The sequence below is a fragment of the Taurulus bubalis genome, assembly GCF_910589615.1.
Source record: "Taurulus bubalis genome assembly, chromosome: 21".
NCBI lineage: Eukaryota > Metazoa > Chordata > Actinopteri > Perciformes > Cottidae > Taurulus > Taurulus bubalis.
This window is the reverse complement of record NC_136609.1, coordinates 980,045-997,831: the sequence shown is the minus strand read 5'-3', so window position 1 is coordinate 997,831 and position 17,787 is coordinate 980,045. Positions and strand designations below refer to the sequence as shown.

General features: G+C 46.4%; 1 protein-coding gene across 2 annotated transcripts; it reads right to left on the bottom strand.

Moving 5' to 3' along the window:
• Window positions 1-14,556: 14,556 nt before the first annotated feature.
• Window positions 14,557-17,541, bottom strand: dph3 (diphthamide biosynthesis 3). Of its 2 annotated transcripts, none has more exons than XM_079236660.1 (3): window positions 17,406-17,541; window positions 15,066-15,140; window positions 14,557-14,928 (listed from the first exon to the last, which is right to left on the bottom strand). In XM_079236660.1, exons 1-3 carry the CDS (start codon window positions 17,511-17,513, stop codon window positions 14,854-14,856), a joined length of 258 nt encoding a protein of 85 aa, XP_079092786.1. In that variant the 5' UTR covers window positions 17,514-17,541; the 3' UTR covers window positions 14,557-14,853. The 2 variants fall into 2 exon arrangements, with proteins under 2 accessions (XP_079092786.1, XP_079092787.1); XM_079236661.1 differs by having other exon boundaries at window positions 17,401-17,530.
• Between the last annotated feature and the right edge of the window lie 246 nt (window positions 17,542-17,787).

Genomic DNA, 17,787 nt, shown 5'->3' with positions numbered 1-17,787 from the left:
GTTGTAAAGCACCTGCAGCTCTCAGGCTCAAGGCCTCAGCTCAGAATGCAGAGAGACTCCATCACTTGTCATCGTCGTCTTTCTGTCATCCTTTCATGTAGAAACATTTGCAGATTAAAGAGGAATGTTTGAGCCATAATTACACACAAATGCTCCAGAATCCCCATGAGGTTAAAAACAGTGGAAGAATCCAGTCGAGGAGGATTTCTGAAGCCTGTGATGGACGTGTGAACGTGTAGAAAGACTGAGAGACGTAGAAGAAGACACACCTGAGTTTACTAATGGAAGTTTGATGTGGTCTCATTGGATCTTACATCTATATTTCATACTTGGCTCTGTATTCTGAATATTGATGGTTAACTCTTGTGTGGAGTTCATGTCTGTGGGATCCGTTTAATTATTTATCAAAAGAAGAATTATATGATTCATTATTGTTTCAAACTCAGATTCACAGTACACACTACCTCCTACACATTTATATTCGGTAAATGTATTATTAGATGTGTAGGGGATGTATCAGGTCCACTGGCTAATGAGAGAGTCTGTCTGTGTGTGTGTGTGAGAGTGTGTCTGTGTGTGTGTGTGAGTTGTGATGTCATAAGAGGTAGTGTCATCAATGGGAGGTACATTCCCTCCCAGTGGTTGCAGCAGGGACTACAATCCATCATGGCGTCTGGGGAATAAACTACAATTCCCATAGAGCACATGGAAAAAGTGCAGAGAGAACAGCAAGCTTCCTACAAGCGCCCTGCACAGCCCAGAGAGTTCAGGCCAGGAGACCGGGTCCTGGTACTAGAACCCACTGCGGAATGTACGTTTTTAGCAATTTGGCAGGGACCCTATGGGAGAAGTGAACTACAGAGTAAAGCAACCAGGGAGGAGGAAACCAGAACAGCTGTATCACATAAACCTGTTGAAGAAATGGCACGCTGCAGAGGTCCTATAACCTGTTTACCCCCAAAAGACACAGGAGCTCCACCAAGGGAGGTTATAAGCGGGCCATGCGCTGTCCCCTCAGCAACGACAGGAGTGCATGAGCTAGTGGATCGTAACCGGAGGTGTTCTCAGCTAAGCCCGGCACAACGCACCTCGCTGTGCATGAAATCCGCACCAAGCCGGGGAAAGTAGTGAATCAGCGTCCCTACAGCGTGCCAGAGGCCCATAAACAGGGATGGTATCGTTTGGGTTTTTTCCGATACCGGTGCTAAACCGATACTTTTAAAACCATACCGGTGCTAAACGGTGCCTGAACCGACACTTTTTTTTTTTCCTTCAAATTGAACAATATATTAACCTTTTAAAGTATACTATAAATATAAATAAATAAATATATACATACAAAACACTTGACTATAAACTACAGCTTCAAACCTTTTAACTTCAAACTATAAACAATATATATTAAAAGAACAACAAGCATCAGGTGGCCTGATGGGACCGTGTGCAGCAGAACAAACTGCTGCTTTATGGACTACACGTCACCATTCATATCAACTGGAGAGATTTGTTCCATCAAGCCGAGGACAGACGTTCAAAAGCTCGTGCTCGTGTCTGCAGCGATCTCTGTGTGCGCGCGCTGTGTGTGTGAGCGCTGGAAGCCCCGCCCCCTCCAGCCCCGCCCCCTCCAGCCCCGCCCCGCAGGCAGGTGGACAACAGAGTGGAGGAGTGCGCTCTGATCCGCTATTTTAATAATATCATATATCAACATCTTATCGTTTTTAACGTGCGGGCACCGCGCTACCTTTTTAGTATTTAGTATAGACCGTGCAACATTACAGAGTAGTGTAAAAAAAAAAAAAGTATTTAAATCGGCTCAGGCACCGTAAGAAAGCACCGAAATCTGCGTTGCTTTTCGGTCTGGTAGGTACCGGACGTGTTGGAACCCAACCCATAAGGCAACAATTCAGGAGGAGGTTAAAAAGATGCTGGAGCTGGGTGTTATCGAAGAGTCACATAGTGCCTAGGCGAGCCCTATCGTACTGGTCCTCAAACCTGATAGGTCAACTCGATTCTGTAATGACTTTAGGAAGCTAAATGACATATCGGAGTTTGATGCTTACCCCATGCCCCTAGTAGACGAATTAATAGATTGTCTGGGACTGACTCGCTTCATCACAACGCTGGACCTCACAAAGGGATACTGGCAAGTCCCGCTTTCCCCAGCTTCCAGGGAGAAAACAGCCTTTGCGACAAGCGAGGGGCTCTTTCAGTACACCAAATTACCATTTGGGCTGCACGGAGCCCCTGTCACCTTCCAACGGCTCATGGACCGGGTCCTGCGACCCCACAAGAAGTATGCCGCAGCCTACTTAGATGACATAGTGATACATAGCACAGATTGGGAAAGTCATCTGCCCCAGGTACAGAAGGTGCTGGATGCCCTTCGTGAAGCAGGTCTCACAGCTAACCCCAGCAAGTGTAGGTTAGCCTATAGTGAAACCAAGTACCTCGGATACACAATAGGGTGGGGCCTGGTCAAACCGCAAGAGGCCAAACTGAGGGCCATCCAAGACTGGCCACAACCTGTAACAAAGAGACAAGTGAAATCTTTTATAGGGCTGGCGAACTACTACAGGCGCTTTGTTCCTAACTTTTCTGATCTTATTGCCCCAACAACAGACCTAACGGCTAAGAAACAGCCAGGAGGCAGAGGAGGCCTTCGTGAGCCTCAAGAAGGCCTTGTGTTCCCACCCCGTGCTCGCAGTCCCAGACTTTAACAAGGAGTTTCTGGTTCAGACAGACGCCTCAGAGGTGGGTCTGGGGGCGGGACTCTCCCAGGTACAGCAGGGGGAGGAGCCCCATCCTCTACAGTAGCAGGAAGCTATTGGCTCATGAGAAAAGATACTCTACACTGGAGAAAGAATGTCTGGCAGTTAAGTGGGCCCTCGAAACCCTTTGCTATTACCTCATTGGGCGGAAATTCACGCTGATCACGGACCATGCGCCTTTGCAGTGGATGGCAAGAAATAAAGAAACCAACAGTCGGGTAACAAGGTGGTTTCTCAGCCTTCAAGCTTTTAACTTCTGTGTTGTTCACAGGGCCGGAACCATGGGAATGCAGATGCCCGCTCACGACGAGATGTCCTGGGGGCCATTTCTGGTCCTCCGGAAATCTCAAGCCAGCGGATGTGATGTCATAAGAGGTAGTGTCATCAATGGGAGGTACATTCCCTCCCAGTGGTTGCAGCATGGACTACAATCCATCATGGCGTCTGGGGAATAAACTACACCAGCCATGCCAAGGCTGCAGCCCAGCTGGAAGGGAGGAGGCTGATGACCCTGGAGAGAGCTGGTGTGAGGGAGAACCAAGGACAGGAGCGCATGAGAAGAAGAGAAGTTCATAGATCACGTCAAGGACAACGAACCAGGGGAAACACCTGAAGTACTTATTTGTTTTAGCGCCTGTTTTCGGACAATTTTTATTTTATTTTGTTTGAACGTTTCCTTAATTATCTCCAGAACCACATCGTTGTTTAACTTCATTTAGAGTTCTACAGGTCCACAACCCTTGTGAGAAGATACACATGGTGTAAAACATAATTAAAGTGACCATTAAGTTTAAGTATTTACGTAAACTCTGCCGACTATACTGCTGCTCCGTCAGCTTGTCGCGGCGGCCGTAAGGTTTCACTAAATCCATGATGAATACCCTTTCCAAAGTCGGATTTCCCTAACAAACACATCTCAGTAATCGTACAGGCTTGTGGGAGTCTAACAAAGTAATTAAAATCCTTACAAACTCTATATTAGTACCTGTAAAATCACAAATCGGCCAGAGGTTTCTTTTTTTCTTCTCTGTCTCACAAATCCGCTTCCTGTGACTTACGTGTACCCCCACATTCTAGAAACACCTCACACAGCAAGTGTCACGGTTCAGCGCCACACATTTCTTTAAGTTGTTTTCATCCTGTCTGCCTGTCTGTGTACTAACTGTCCTGTCGTTTCAGATCCTGCTGCACGCCCCCTTCATCAGTCACTCCCTCCTCGTCAGCCCTCATTTCTTGCACCTGGCCCATCCCTGTCTCACCTGTAGCACATTCCCTCATTAGTCGTCACTACTTAGGTCCCCTCACTTGCACTTCCCCTGCCAGATTGTCTTGTGTTTTTGAACCTAGCTCTCCAGCGTTCCCTGTGTGTTACCTGTAGTTACCTGTTGAGTAAAGGAATTATATTCTTTACCTCTGTCTTCCTGAGTCGTGCTTTTGGGTCCTTGGGTTATCGGGCCGTTACAGCAAGGGGGAAAACTTATGCAAATCTTAATACCCAGCAGCCTCTGGTGAGACAATGTATTGTCATAAAACAAGTAACCTTTCTATTTTTGAACCGAACAACACGTTTTTTTGACTAAAACACCTTCCCAATATATCAAAGCTTCGTTTTACAGTGGTTTTTGTTGCAAATTCTGATTATCTAGGTCCTAAGCTTTCCAAGAAGGTGTCATTAGTATTTTGGATGTTGGTAAGGGCCTGAACCATGGAGTTTGTAAAAGTCGGTTATTTTTTTGGGGGAAATCTAGCACAGATCATGCTGGACATTAATAGTTATGATCAAAATATGTTAAAGTGATTTTTTTTGAAAATATACATTTTATTCACAAATAAATTCTGAAAAAAATGATGTAAAATAATACAAGTAATATAACTCATTTGGGGTTCATACGACTACTTGAATAAAGTAAAGACGTAAAAAAAGAACCATATACGAGCCTCAGGTTTCAAAAGGTTAATGACTTTTTGTTGGAGTTAAATTTACCTTTTGTTAAGAAGAATCTGAATACAGAACTTTGAGTTAAAGAAACCACTGCGTGTCGTCTTGATCTGTGCACCCACGCCTCACCTCACGATCCCAACCTCTCAAGACATCCCTGTGTGTGTGTGTAGGTGTGTGTGTAGGTGTGGCCTATGGGAAAACGTTCCCTCACGATTCAGCAGTTATTATTATTATTATTGACATGAGTCATTATAAACCAACACGTCTGAGCTCCTATGAGGCTGTTATTAGATATGACGCTTCAGTGGATCACTCAGATTAGAGGCTGGTCTGGTTTGAGTAAACCTGGTTTCTCTGGAACAGATCCCTCAGCATTCTGTCCTCAGCAGATTGTTGTTGTGAGAACATTCTTTACTCTAGATCAGTGGTTCTTAACCTGGGTTCCACCGAAAGTCACTCTCAGGGGTTCGGCAGGGGTCAAGACACACACAGTATAGCCCGGTTCACACGAGCAATGTCGGGCCGCAACACACAATCTTTCAATCCCTTCATACTAACTATGTCGAGCAAAAAAAGAAAGTGGTTGGTCGAATACGTACAATATGGATTCACGTGTATAAAGGAATGTGATGGGAGTCAGAGTCCTCAATGCATTTGCAATGCCAAGTTGAGCAATTCTAGTCTAGCAACGGCAAAACTAAAGAAACACTTCCTACAGCTGCATGGAGATGGAAAATACCAGAACACAACGCTCGCTGAATTCAAGCTGAAGAGAGCCAGATTCGGCGAAAAGGCTACTCTGCCTGTTCTCGGCTTCGTACCCATCGGCCAACCGATCCTCACAGCGTCGCACGGAGTTGCGTATCTGATCGCAAAGCAGGGCAAACCCCACAGCATGGGTGAAACACTCGTATAACCAGCTGCATTGAAGGTGGAGAATATCATGCTGGGAAAAGCTGCTGAAGATAAGTTATCCCAAATTCCTCTTTCAAATGACACGACCAGCAGCAGAATAGACGACACGAGCGCGGACATCTTTGCTCAAGTAGTTGCAGATCTGATTTCAAGCCCGGCAAAATTCAGCCTCCAACTCGACGAGACCACCGGCGTTTCCAATCTAAGCCAGCTTGTTGTATTTGTGCGCTATATGAAAGACGACGAGATGAAGGAAGATTTTTTATTTTTAGTCAATGTGAAGAAACTCGTGGATGACTTCAGAGACAACGATCTTTTATGGAATGTGGTTTCCTGCCCTGCCGGCTGGCTACCTGTCGGGCTGGTTACCTGCCCGACAGGTTACCTGCCCGACTGGTTACCTGCCCGACTGGTTACCTGCCCGGCTGGCTACCTGTCGGGCTGGTTACCTGCCCGACTGGTTACCTGCCCGGCTGGCTACCTGTCGGGCTGGTTACCTGCCCGACTGGTTACCTGCCCGACTGGTTACCTGCCCGGCTGGTTACCTGTCGGGCTGGTTACCTGCCCGGCTGGCTACCTGTCGGGCTGGTTACCTGCCCGACTGGTTACCTGCCCGGCTGGTTACCAGTCGGGCTGGTTACCTGCCCGGCTGGCTACCTGTCGGGCTGGTTACCTGCCCGACTGGTTACCTGCCCGGCTGGCTACCTGTCGGGCTGGTTACCTGCCCGACTGGTTACCTGCCCGGCTGGCTACCTGTCGGGCTGGTTACCTGCCCGGCTGGTTACCTGCCCGACTGGTTACCTGTCGGGCTGGTTACCTGCCCGACTGGTTACCTGCCCGGCTGGCTACCTGTCGGGCTGGTTACCTGCCCGACTGGTTACCTGCCCGGCTGGCTACCTGTCGGGCTGGTTACCTGCCCGGCTGGTTACCTGCCCGACTGGTTACCTGTCGGGCTGGTTACCTGCCCGGCTGGTTACCTGTCGGGCTGGTTACCTGCCCGGCTGGTTACCTGTCGGGCTGGTTACCTGCCCGGCTGGTTACCTGTCGGGCTGGTTACCTGCCCGGCTGGTTACCTGCCCGACTGGTTACCTGTCGGGCTGGTTACCTGCCCGGCTGGTTACCTGTCGGGCTGGTTACCTGCCCGGCTGGTTACCTGTCGGGCTGGTTACCTGCCCGACTGGCTGGTAGACATGAAAACTAAGAAAAGGAACAGACTTTGTTGCGAAAATTATATGAGAGTGGCACTTGCTAAGGTGAAGCCGTGCTTGAATCTGAAAGACAACATCAAAAGTCACATTGATTTGCAGTAAATATTCATTGAGTTATGTTTTTGTGTGAAATTCATGTTTTGTTGGCTTTGTTCTTTGAACACAGTGATTTTGTGTGCAACTGATGCATGGTTCATTTTGTGCACTAACAAAATATATACCTATGTTTTGAAGAAATCATATTTATTTTTTCCAATTACGAAGGGTTCGGTGAATGCACTGATGAAGCTTGCAGGGTTCAGTACCTCCAATAAGGTGAAGAACCCCTGCTCTAGATTCTTTCACAGGAGCAGCTTTTGGCCCTGCGGGGGTTTCAGGTGCAGGTGAACAAGGTGTGCACTTATCGTGCCAAACATTCCTCCCATGCTGTCGATGCACAGCAGAGGAGAAGAGTTGTGTTCATCACATCCTTTGTGGTTACCTTAATTCATCTTAAAACGTGGTCATTTGATTTGTGTGAATATGGAATAATAGGTCCCTGTGCACCACTTGACTGAGCTAAGTTCCTTCTCTGAGTATAAGTAGTATAATAAGTGCCATCGATCCAGACGGCTTATCGAGGTCAGAGGTCACTCACAGACGGATGGTCTAACACATGCATGCAGCAATACAGTATTTAATACTACTGTGGTTGACATACAAGTGAGGAAGTGTTCTCCAACAACAACAAACAAGAAATATAAATGTTATTTTATTTATTTAGATACATTCATATCATATTGAAAATTATCCAATTGTATCAGGAAAATGTCCATGACCCAAAAAACTATTCTCTAATAGTTCTACTTGCGTCGGCCCGGCAGCCTCCATGTCAACGTGCCAGCTGCTGTTGTCTTGAGCTGAGGGTGGCAGGGCGAGCTGAGGGTGGCAGGGCGAGCTGAGGGTGGCAGGGCGAGCTGAGGGTGGCAGGGGGAGCTGAGGGTGGCAGGGGGAGCTAAGGGTGGCAGGGCGAGCTGAGGTGGCAGGGGGAGCTGAGGGTGGCAGGGGGAGCTGAGGGTGGCAGGGCGAGCTGAGGGTGGCAGGGGGAGCTGAGGTGGCAGGGGGAGCTGAGGTGGCAGGGGGAGCTGAGGGTGGCAGGGGGAGCTGAGGTGGCAGGGCGAGCTGAGGTGGCAGGGGGAGCTGAGGTGGCAGGGCGAGCTGAGGTGGCAGGGGGAGCTGAGGGTGGCAGGGGGAGCTGAGGGTGGCAGGGCGAGCTGAGGGTGGCAGGGGGACCTGAGGTGGCAGGGGGAGCTGAGGTGGCAGGGGGAGCTGAGGTGGCAGGGGGAGCTGAGGGTGGCAGGGGGAGCTGAGGGTGGCAGGGGGACCTGAGGTGGCAGGGGGAGCTGAGGTTGGCAGGGGGAGCTGAGGTGGCAGGGGGAGCTGAGGGTGGCAGGGCGAGCTGAGGTGGCAGGGGGAGCTGAGGTGGCAGGGGGAGCTGAGGGTGGCAGGGCGAGCTGAGGGTGGCAGGGGGACCTGAGGTGGCAGGGGGAGCTGAGGTTGGCAGGGGGAGCTGAGGTGGCAGGGGGAGCTGAGGGTGGCAGGGCGAGCTGAGGTGGCAGGGGGAGCTGAGGTGGCAGGGGGAGCTGAGGTGGCAGGGGGAGCTGAGGTGGCAGGGTGGCGTGTTTGGCTTGGTGATGAGAGCTGCTGGGAACAATGTGAGAGGGATCCGGTTCACTTACAGCTTTTTTTGTAAATCACCGCTTCATTGTCCCAAAAAGGAAAAGAGCAATTAAAGAGAAGCTGTTGGGCTGCGCCGCCTCCCTGGTGTTTGTTCTGTGTGTGTCCCTCTGTGTGTTTCTGTAGCGCTGTGAGGACCAGGAGGTTTCAGTAGCCTTGTCTAAAATATGAATATAGTTTTGTATTGTATTTGTTGCTTTGTATTTTATTTACACAGAAACATGAGTCTTTTCAGCGTGGACTAAATGTTATTAGAGCTGATGAATTGGAAAATGTTCACTGACAATGTATTTTATTTCATGTTTATTTAATTTAATTTAATTTGTATTTCATGTTATTATTTTGTGTTTTATACAAACAGAAACATGAGTTCATGATGACTTCATGTTTTTATTTAACGTCGCTGATGTGCAAAAAAACTATTTTATTATGTTGGTTATTTCATTTTATGTTTTGGTTTTGATTTCAGTTTATATATTTTATATTCTCAGATGATGAATTGTTATACTTCATATTATTGCATTGTGTTTAATGTGCGTAATTTAATTGTATTTTATTACATTTAGTTGTTTTTAACTTAATTACATTTTACAGAATGAAATGAAGTCAGCAGATTCTTGTTGAACTATATTTTATCTTTGTGTGCGGTTGCCGCGCGGCGCTGTGTGGAAGTCACGTGACCTGAGATAACGAGCGTATTGTGAGACAGAACAAAGGCCGCTGTCATCGGGCGGCTGCAGGCGCACGGAGCAGGAACCAGGAAAGTCTGAGTATAATAATAATAATTATGAAGCACCGGCTGAATCAGCAGAAAACAACACAACCAAAGCAGACGTCAGTTTCATGACAATTGTTTTTATTCTGTTTCTTATTGACATGATAAATGATCGTTTCTGTCTGATTGAACGTGAAGTGATTTTAAATCAGCAGCTTCTTCTCTTTTCAAACTCAAAACCATAAAAACACATTTTTATATTTTACTCCAAATGAAACTCATGCATCATTTGTTCAAACTGTTGATGGTGATGTTGATAATTGAGCATTACTTTAGTTTTACATAAAAAGAGACTTTTATTGAGTTTATTACTGCAGCAGAAGTTATTATTCCACCAACGGAACAGAAGACAGCAGCAGGGTTTGTCTCTGTGGCTCCAGAGAAAGGAAAACACACCGATCTGAATGATTGAAGGAAGTTTATCGGCTCAAATAATCAAGTTATAATAAATATAACTTGAAAAAACAGAAGAGTTTAAATGAAAAGTTTAAAGGTTTCCACTAATTCGTTTGTTTGAACCCACAAACCTTTATTCTGAATCATGGTACAGATGAGGAGCCGGATCAGAAATACACCAAGAGAAAGATTAAAAGAGATCGGCATCTTTAAATATTGCTTTCTGAATCTCTTTGACTTTTCTAATGAGAAGATTTAGAACAACCTGGATTAGTTTCATGAAGGTTTGAAACTCTGTGGGTTTGAAGACTTCTTCCATCATAAAGGAGTTCTTTGGGAAAACAAACCGTTTTACTGCAGACAAATTTGACCTTTGAAGCCCGGAAGCAGACTCGTGGTCTCAGACGTACTCGGATCTGGTCCAGACGGGGGTCCGTCCCCTCGGCTTCACCCTCGTCAGGGCGATGGCCGCCGGTGCATAGCGGGCGTCCGCCTGCAGACACAAACAGGAAGTCAGCAGCAGCGTTCCCGCCACCAGGTGAAGAACTCCCGCCGTCCAGCCGCAGAACAGAGCGTCACCGAACTCCCAGCGCGGCAGCACCTCCGGCACCGACTCGTCGAAGAACCGCACGACCGTGAGGTGGGCGATGTACGACACCGGGACGAGGCCCAGGACCCCCGCCGCCAGGCACAGCGCCCCCGCCGCCATCTTCAGCGCCCGCTTGCGCCGGCGTTCGTCCGGCAGGCCGCGGCAGCTGTTGACCAGGTGCATGCCGGGGACGGCCAGCAGGAGTCCGAGCAGCCCGGCCGCCAGCGTCACGCACATGAGGATCCGGGCCAGCTTGATGTCCGGCGGCAGCCCCAGGAGGCTGTCGTAGGGCCGGCACTCCAGCGACCCGAGGTCCTGGACCACGCAGGTCTCCCACAGACCCAGCTCGTAGCTCTCCGTGGGCAGCAGGTCGGTGGACAGCGTGAGCCAGGTGGGCATCAGGGTGGTGGCCAGCGAGCAGAGCCAGGCGCCCCCGCAGATCAAGACCCCCGACAGCTCCAGAGCGGGAATGCTTGGGTCCATGGCGGTCAGTGCTCAGTGCCTCGGGTCTACGGGTCTCCAGTGAGTCTCCGGGTCTCCGGTGAGTCTGAGGGTCTACGGGTCTCCAGTGAGTCTCCGGTGAGTCTGAGGGTCTACGGGTCTCCGGTGAGTCTGAGGGTCTACCGGTCTCCGGTGAGTCTCAGGGTCTACCGGTCTCCGGTGAGTCTCAGGGTCTACGGATCTCCGGTGAGTCTCAGGGTCTACGGATCTCCGGTGAGTCTCAGGGTCTACGGGTCTCCGGGTCTCTGGTGAGTCTCAGGGTCTACGGGTCTCCGGTGAGTCTCCGGGTCTACGGGTCTCCGGTGAGTCTCAGGGTCTACGGGTCTCCGGTGAGTCTCAGGGTCTACGGGTCTCCGGTGAGTCTCAGGGTCTACCGGTCTCCGGTGAGTCTCAGGGTCTACGGGTCTCCGGTGAGTCTCAGGGTCTACGGATCTCCGGTGAGTCTCAGGGTCTACCGGTCTCCGGTGAGTCTCAGGGTTTACGGGTCTCCGGTGAGTCTCAGGGTTTACGGGTCTCCGGTGAGTCTCAGGGTTTACGGGTCTCCGGGTCTCCGGTGAGTCTCAGGGTCTACCGGTCTCCGGTGAGTCTCAGGGTCCACCGGTCTCCGGTGAGTCTCAGGGTCTCCGGTGAGTCTCAGGATCTACGGGTTTCCAGTGAGTCCCAGTCTTCACCGCCCCACTGTCAGGAAGAGGGGGGTTCTTGTCGGGCCATTTTTCCTTCCAGGGAATATCCTGATGGGGCTGCCAGCAGCAGGAGCAGCGGACGTTGGACAGTCGGAGAGGGGAGGGAGTGCTGCCCCACACCCAAGCCCTCCCTCCGGGAGAAAGTGATTGGCTGGCGCTGGAAACAACAGCATCATTGAGCCGCTGTGAGGATGTCGTTCAAACGCAGGCAGGAAGCTGTCGGCGCACACATCTTTGTTTGAAGTTAATGGCATCGCTTCCCTGCTTTGTGTGAGAGAACCACCTCAGCTGACTCCTTTCAACACGAAGGAGCAAGCTCCTCCTGATGTCCGAGGTCCTTACTCTATCTCTAAGGCTGAGTCCTACAGAGGAAACTCATCTCCTTACCCTATCTCTAAGAGTCCTACAGAGGAAACTCATCTCCTTACTCTATCTCTAAGACTGAGCCCTATGGAGGAAACTCATCTCCTCACCCTCTCTGAGCGTTTACACCTGAGCCTCCAGGTGTAAACTCATCTCGTCTCCTCCTGATGACATGCTGCTGGTTCCTTACAGTTCGTTGGAGATGAGTCAGTTCTGCGCAGAATCGGCGCGCAATGCATTGCTGGGTAGATTTGTGTCCGACTTGTTCTGACGCCATGCACACGTGGTCAACGATACTCTCACGAGATCAAGGTGGCCGCAGATTTTAGAGCCAGGCGCCGCAGTAGCTCTACTGACTGCCTGACCCAGTGCATGATGGGAAACGCCTGGCTGGCCCACATCAGAGAGCTGATTGGCTCTTAGATCTGACAGCAAACAGCACGTGTTGTAGAACATCATTATTTTATGTGTAGTTTTATACTTAACGCTGGATTGTTGACTATTCGTCTCATGTTTGATTTAAAAACACATCTTGTGTGGTTGATAATAATAAAGATTATTTATAACACACATCTAAACTAGTAGTAATGTATTTCACAGACAGACATAAAAAGAACAAAGGATGCAGCTACACACACATTTCTACATAAATACATATTTATAAACACATAAATAAATGAGAACGAGGTCAGTAAACTACAAGTAGCCTACAGATCAAACAGGAAGTGACATTGCAGGCGACAAGTAGCTCTTTCGAAGCAGCCTCTTGTCTGGTTCACCTGGCGGCCGAACAGAAGCCGCCCGCTCTTTTAAAGGAAGGATGTGAACTAGCTTTTAGCGTCATAACTCCTGGAAGATACGACCTGAGCCTCAGAACCATAGAATCCTCCAAGAGGTCAAAGGTTAAGAAGTGTCCCGGCATGCAGTGACGTGTCCTTTCGTGTCGAGGCTTCGAACCGTGCGTCGAGTAATCAGGTAGATCTTGGTGAAGCGTGTATGGAGGCTCGTGTCGGTGACGTTGAAGCCGCCGCACCACGTGACTCATCCAGGAAGTGAGTCGTGGGTTCGCCGTGCGATTTGAGATCTAAGGGGCAGAGAAACTCAATGGATTCTCTCAAGGGCGAAGGTTTGCATATAGTCCAGAGGGACGAGTCACGACCAACGTCTGCACAATAGATTTGCAAACTCACTCGTATTATTATCTGTAATAGTATAGAATACTACGTTTGTCGCCCAGAAGAATGAAAAAAACATTTCCATGTTTTCCAACGCGCCCTCCAGACGAGACGCTGTCATTTAATGTGAAGTGGAGTCAGAAACTCTGAATCATGAGAAAGAGAGCTGCAGTCGTCTGACACGGTGAGCTACTAAAACACGCCAGGAAATAGTACAGCCTCATATTAGTATTTCGTTTGGTCTCAGCGTTGATGTCGTTGACCCTGTTGTGCTTTGTAGATGGAAAAATACCTCCAAAAAGAAAAGGGTTGTCTGAAGTGATTTCACCCAGAGGATAAGTAGCTATCAGAAGCCCAGTTGCTAGTTAGCTAGCAGGAGGCTACCTAGCCACACAGTGCAAACGTTAGCTAGCAGGAGGCTAACTAGCCACACAGTGCAAACATTAGCTAGCAGGAGGCTAACTAGCCACACAGTGCAAACGCTAGCTAGCAGGAGGCTAACTAGCCACACATTGCAAACGTTAGCTAGCAGGAGGCTAACTAGCCACACAGTGCAAACGTTAGCTAGCAGGAGGCTAGCTAGCCACACAGTGCAAACATTAGCTAGCAGGAGGCTAACTAGCCACACAGTGCAAACGCTAGCTAGCAGGAGGCTAACTAGCCACACATTGCAAACGTTAGCTAGCAGGAGGCTAACTAGCCACACATTGCAAACGTTAGCTAGCAGGAGGCTAACTAGCCACACAGTGCAAACACTAGCTAGCAGGAGGCTAACTAGCCACACAGTGCAAACATTAGCTAGCAGGAGGCTAACTACCTACACAATGCAAACGTTAGACAGCTGGAGGTTTCTTTTTGGTGTCTTTAAATAAGACATCAAAAGGAAAGGAAAGTAGCTGATGAATGCATGAAGGAGGAAAGCACTTTGCTGCAGAATACAATTCTTTTACTTTTTCTTTATTTTTTTTCACTGCACAACTGGGAAAAAATGTTTTATATATATTTTGGATAGAATATACTGTTATTGGCATTTTTGCTGAACATTTTTTATTCATTTATTTAATTATTTATTCATCAATATTTGTATTATGCATTTGGTGCAGAATTTGTTTTTTCTGTTATGTTTAAATCAGTTCCAAGTGACACACATGTTAATATATATATATATATATATATATAAACACCATATGAACTACGTTGTTTGCATCATAACGATGAGACCGACTCTTCCTCTCTGCAGCTTCACCTGTGAAGGGTTTATGAAGCAGGTGAATATCTCAAACAGCCAGCACTCTGGACAACTTCTATTTTTATAAAATAATAAAGTGTTGTATCAGAGTGCCATGACAGTCACATCACAGCATCACTATGGAACGATGCATTCTTATTTTACACTTATTTATTCTGAATAAATACTCATTATTTAACGCATTTTAGATCTGTATATGTAGTTTTATTTGAATTATAATATAATCAACATGAATTATAGAATTTCTATCGTTTTATTTTATTCTCTTAATGAAAACATTCAGGTTTAATATCACAAATAAACAAACATTAAATGAATTAAATATAATTTCCATCATTGTAATCTGGTTTTAAATAAAAAGACAAAATACAGTTTGACAATTTATTTCTGTTAAAATAATATAATAAAAACTTTCTTCTTTTCCAGCAGCACCTGAACCATTTCTTCAAATGCGCGCGCGCGCACACACACACACACACACACACACACACACACACACACACACACAGAGAGAGACTGCAGAGAAAGAGTGCGTTTAAAGGAACAGTAGCGATGATGATGATGATGATGATGTCAGGACTGAACCAGCTCCAGTTTGGTCTCCGTAGACGACGGTGCTTCTACGAGTTCTCCGGACACGAACAACTCCTGGAACAGAAAAACAAACAGACTTTTATTTCCAGTGACGACTTCCTGTGTGTCTCTTATTTTGAAGGACTGACACAAACCACTTCCTTTATTGTTTGTTTATTGAATACGTCTAGAAGCTGCAGGTGAGCGCTCACCTGGTCGTAGACGACTCGGACGATGAGCGAGCAGCTCGGACATGTGGCCACCTCCTCTCCGCTCTCCAGCTCCTCCTGTCAACAACAACAACAACAACAAGACGTCATTCACAAACAACAACAACATGACGTCATTCACAAACAACAACAACATGACGTCATTCACAAACAACAACATCATGACGTAATTCACAAACAACAACAACATGACGTCATTCACAAACAACATGACGTCATTCACAAACAACAACATCATGACGTCATACAACAACAACAACACGACGTCATTCACAAACAACAACAACATGACGTCATACAACAACAACATCATGACGTCATTCACAAACAACAACATGACGTCATACAACAACAACATCATGACGTCAAACAACAACAACATGACGTCATACAACAACAACATCATGACGTCATACAACAACAACATCATGACGTCATACAACAACAACATCATGACGTCATTCACAAACAACAACATGTCATTCACATACAACATCATGACGTCATTCACAAACAACAACATGAAGTCATTCACAAACAACAACATCATGACGTCATTCACAAACAACAACATCATGACGTCATTCACAAACAACAACATCATGACGTCATTCACAAACAACAACATCATGACGTCATTCACAAACAACAACATCATGACGTCATTCACAAACAACAACATCATGACGTCATTCACAAACAACAACATCATGACGTCATTCACAAACAACAACAACATGACGTCATACAACAAGAACATCATGACGTCATTCACAAACAACAACAACATGTCATTCACAAACAACAACATGACGTCATTCACCAACAACAACATGTCATTCACAAACAACAACATCATGACGTCATACAACAACATCATGACGTCATACAACAACATCATGACGTCATACAACAACATCATGACGTCATACAACAACATCATGACGTCATACAACAACATCATGACGTCATTCACAAACAACAACATCATGACGTCATACAACAACAAATTGACGTCATTCACAAACAACAACATCATGACGTCATTCACAAACAACAACATCATGACGTCATTCACAAACAACAACATGTCATTCACAAACAACAACATCATGACGTCATTCACAAACAACAACATGTCATTCACAAACAACAACATCATGACGTCATTCACAAACAACAACATCATGACGTCATTCACAAACAACAACATCATGACGTCATTCACAAACAACAACATGTCATTCACAAACAACAACATCATGACGTCATTCACAAACAACAACATCATGACGTCATTCACAAACAACAACATCATGACGTCATTCACAAACAACAACAACATGACGTCATACAACAAGAACATCATGACGTCATTCACAAACAACAACATCATGACGTCATTCACAAACAACAACAACATGACGTCATACAACAAGAACATCATGACGTCATTCACAAACAACAACAACATGACGTCAAACAACAACAACATGTCATTCACAAACAACAACATGACGTCATTCACAAACAACAACAACATGACGTCATTCACAAACAACAACATCATGACGTCATACAACAACATGTCATTCACAAACAACAACAACAACAACATGACGTCATTCACAAACAACAACAGCATGACGTCATTCACAAACAACAACATCATGACGTCATTCACAAACAACAACAACAACAACATGACGTCATTCACAAACAACAACAACATGACGTCATACACAAACAACAACAACAGCATGACGTCATTCACAAACAACAACAGCATGACGTCATTCACAAACAACAACATCATGACGTCATTCACAAACAACAACAGCATGATGTCATTCACAAACAACAACAGCATGATGTCATTCACAAACAACAACATCATGACGTCATACAACAACATGTCATTCACAAACAACAACAACATGACGTCATTCACAAACAACAACATCATGACGTCATACAACAACAACATGTCATTCACAAACAACAACAACATGTCATTCACAAACAACAACAACATGACGTCATTCACAAACAACAACAGTCTGCAGCTCCTCTGATTGATGCCAACAACATGAATAAATAAAGTAAAACAACTTAAACATCAAACCAGACTCCATTGAAAAAACTATTAATTCTATGTTATATATGTATATATATATATATATATATATATATATATATATATATATATATATATATATATATATATATTAATATTAGTAAACATGAAGGAGGACACACGTTATTAATGTATTAATATTAGTATGATACATATACATATATCATACATAATATATACATTACTCTGGTGATGGTGAACTTGTCCCCGCACGGACACGGGAACGTGTACGTCTCCGTATCCTCGTCGTACTCGAAGTCCTCGATCTCGACCTCGTCGTGGAACACCGACATGTTGTTCTGTTCAGAGACTCAACTCTTCCCTCTCGCGTGTTCGCTGCGGCGACGCGCCTTGATGACGTAGCGACCTTTTCTTCTGGGGGTTAAAAGACGGACTGCAGACGCAGCGCGCCCCCTAGCGGACCGGATGAGTAACAGACATACTCGTCTGTCACAGTAGCAAGCAACTTACATATGAGACACAAAAATATCACAAAATATCACAAAAATGTTCGGAAATGGAAGAAACTCAATATCTACTAACAGTTCTCGCCTCCTTCCCTGCCCT

Excerpts from the sequence above, each read along its gene's own strand:
- dph3 (XM_079236660.1), bottom strand. The coding sequence starts at position 17,513 with ATGTCGGTGTTCCACGACGAGGTCGAGATCGAGGACTTCGAGTACGAC. Across the intron at positions 15,141-17,405 it reads ACAAGTTCACCATCACCAGA|GAGGAGCTGGAGAGCGGAGA; the intron begins GTAATGTATATA and ends TGTTGTTGACAG. Across the intron at positions 14,929-15,065 it reads TCCGAGTCGTCTACGACCAG|GAGTTGTTCGTGTCCGGAGA; the intron begins GTGAGCGCTCAC and ends TTTCTGTTCCAG.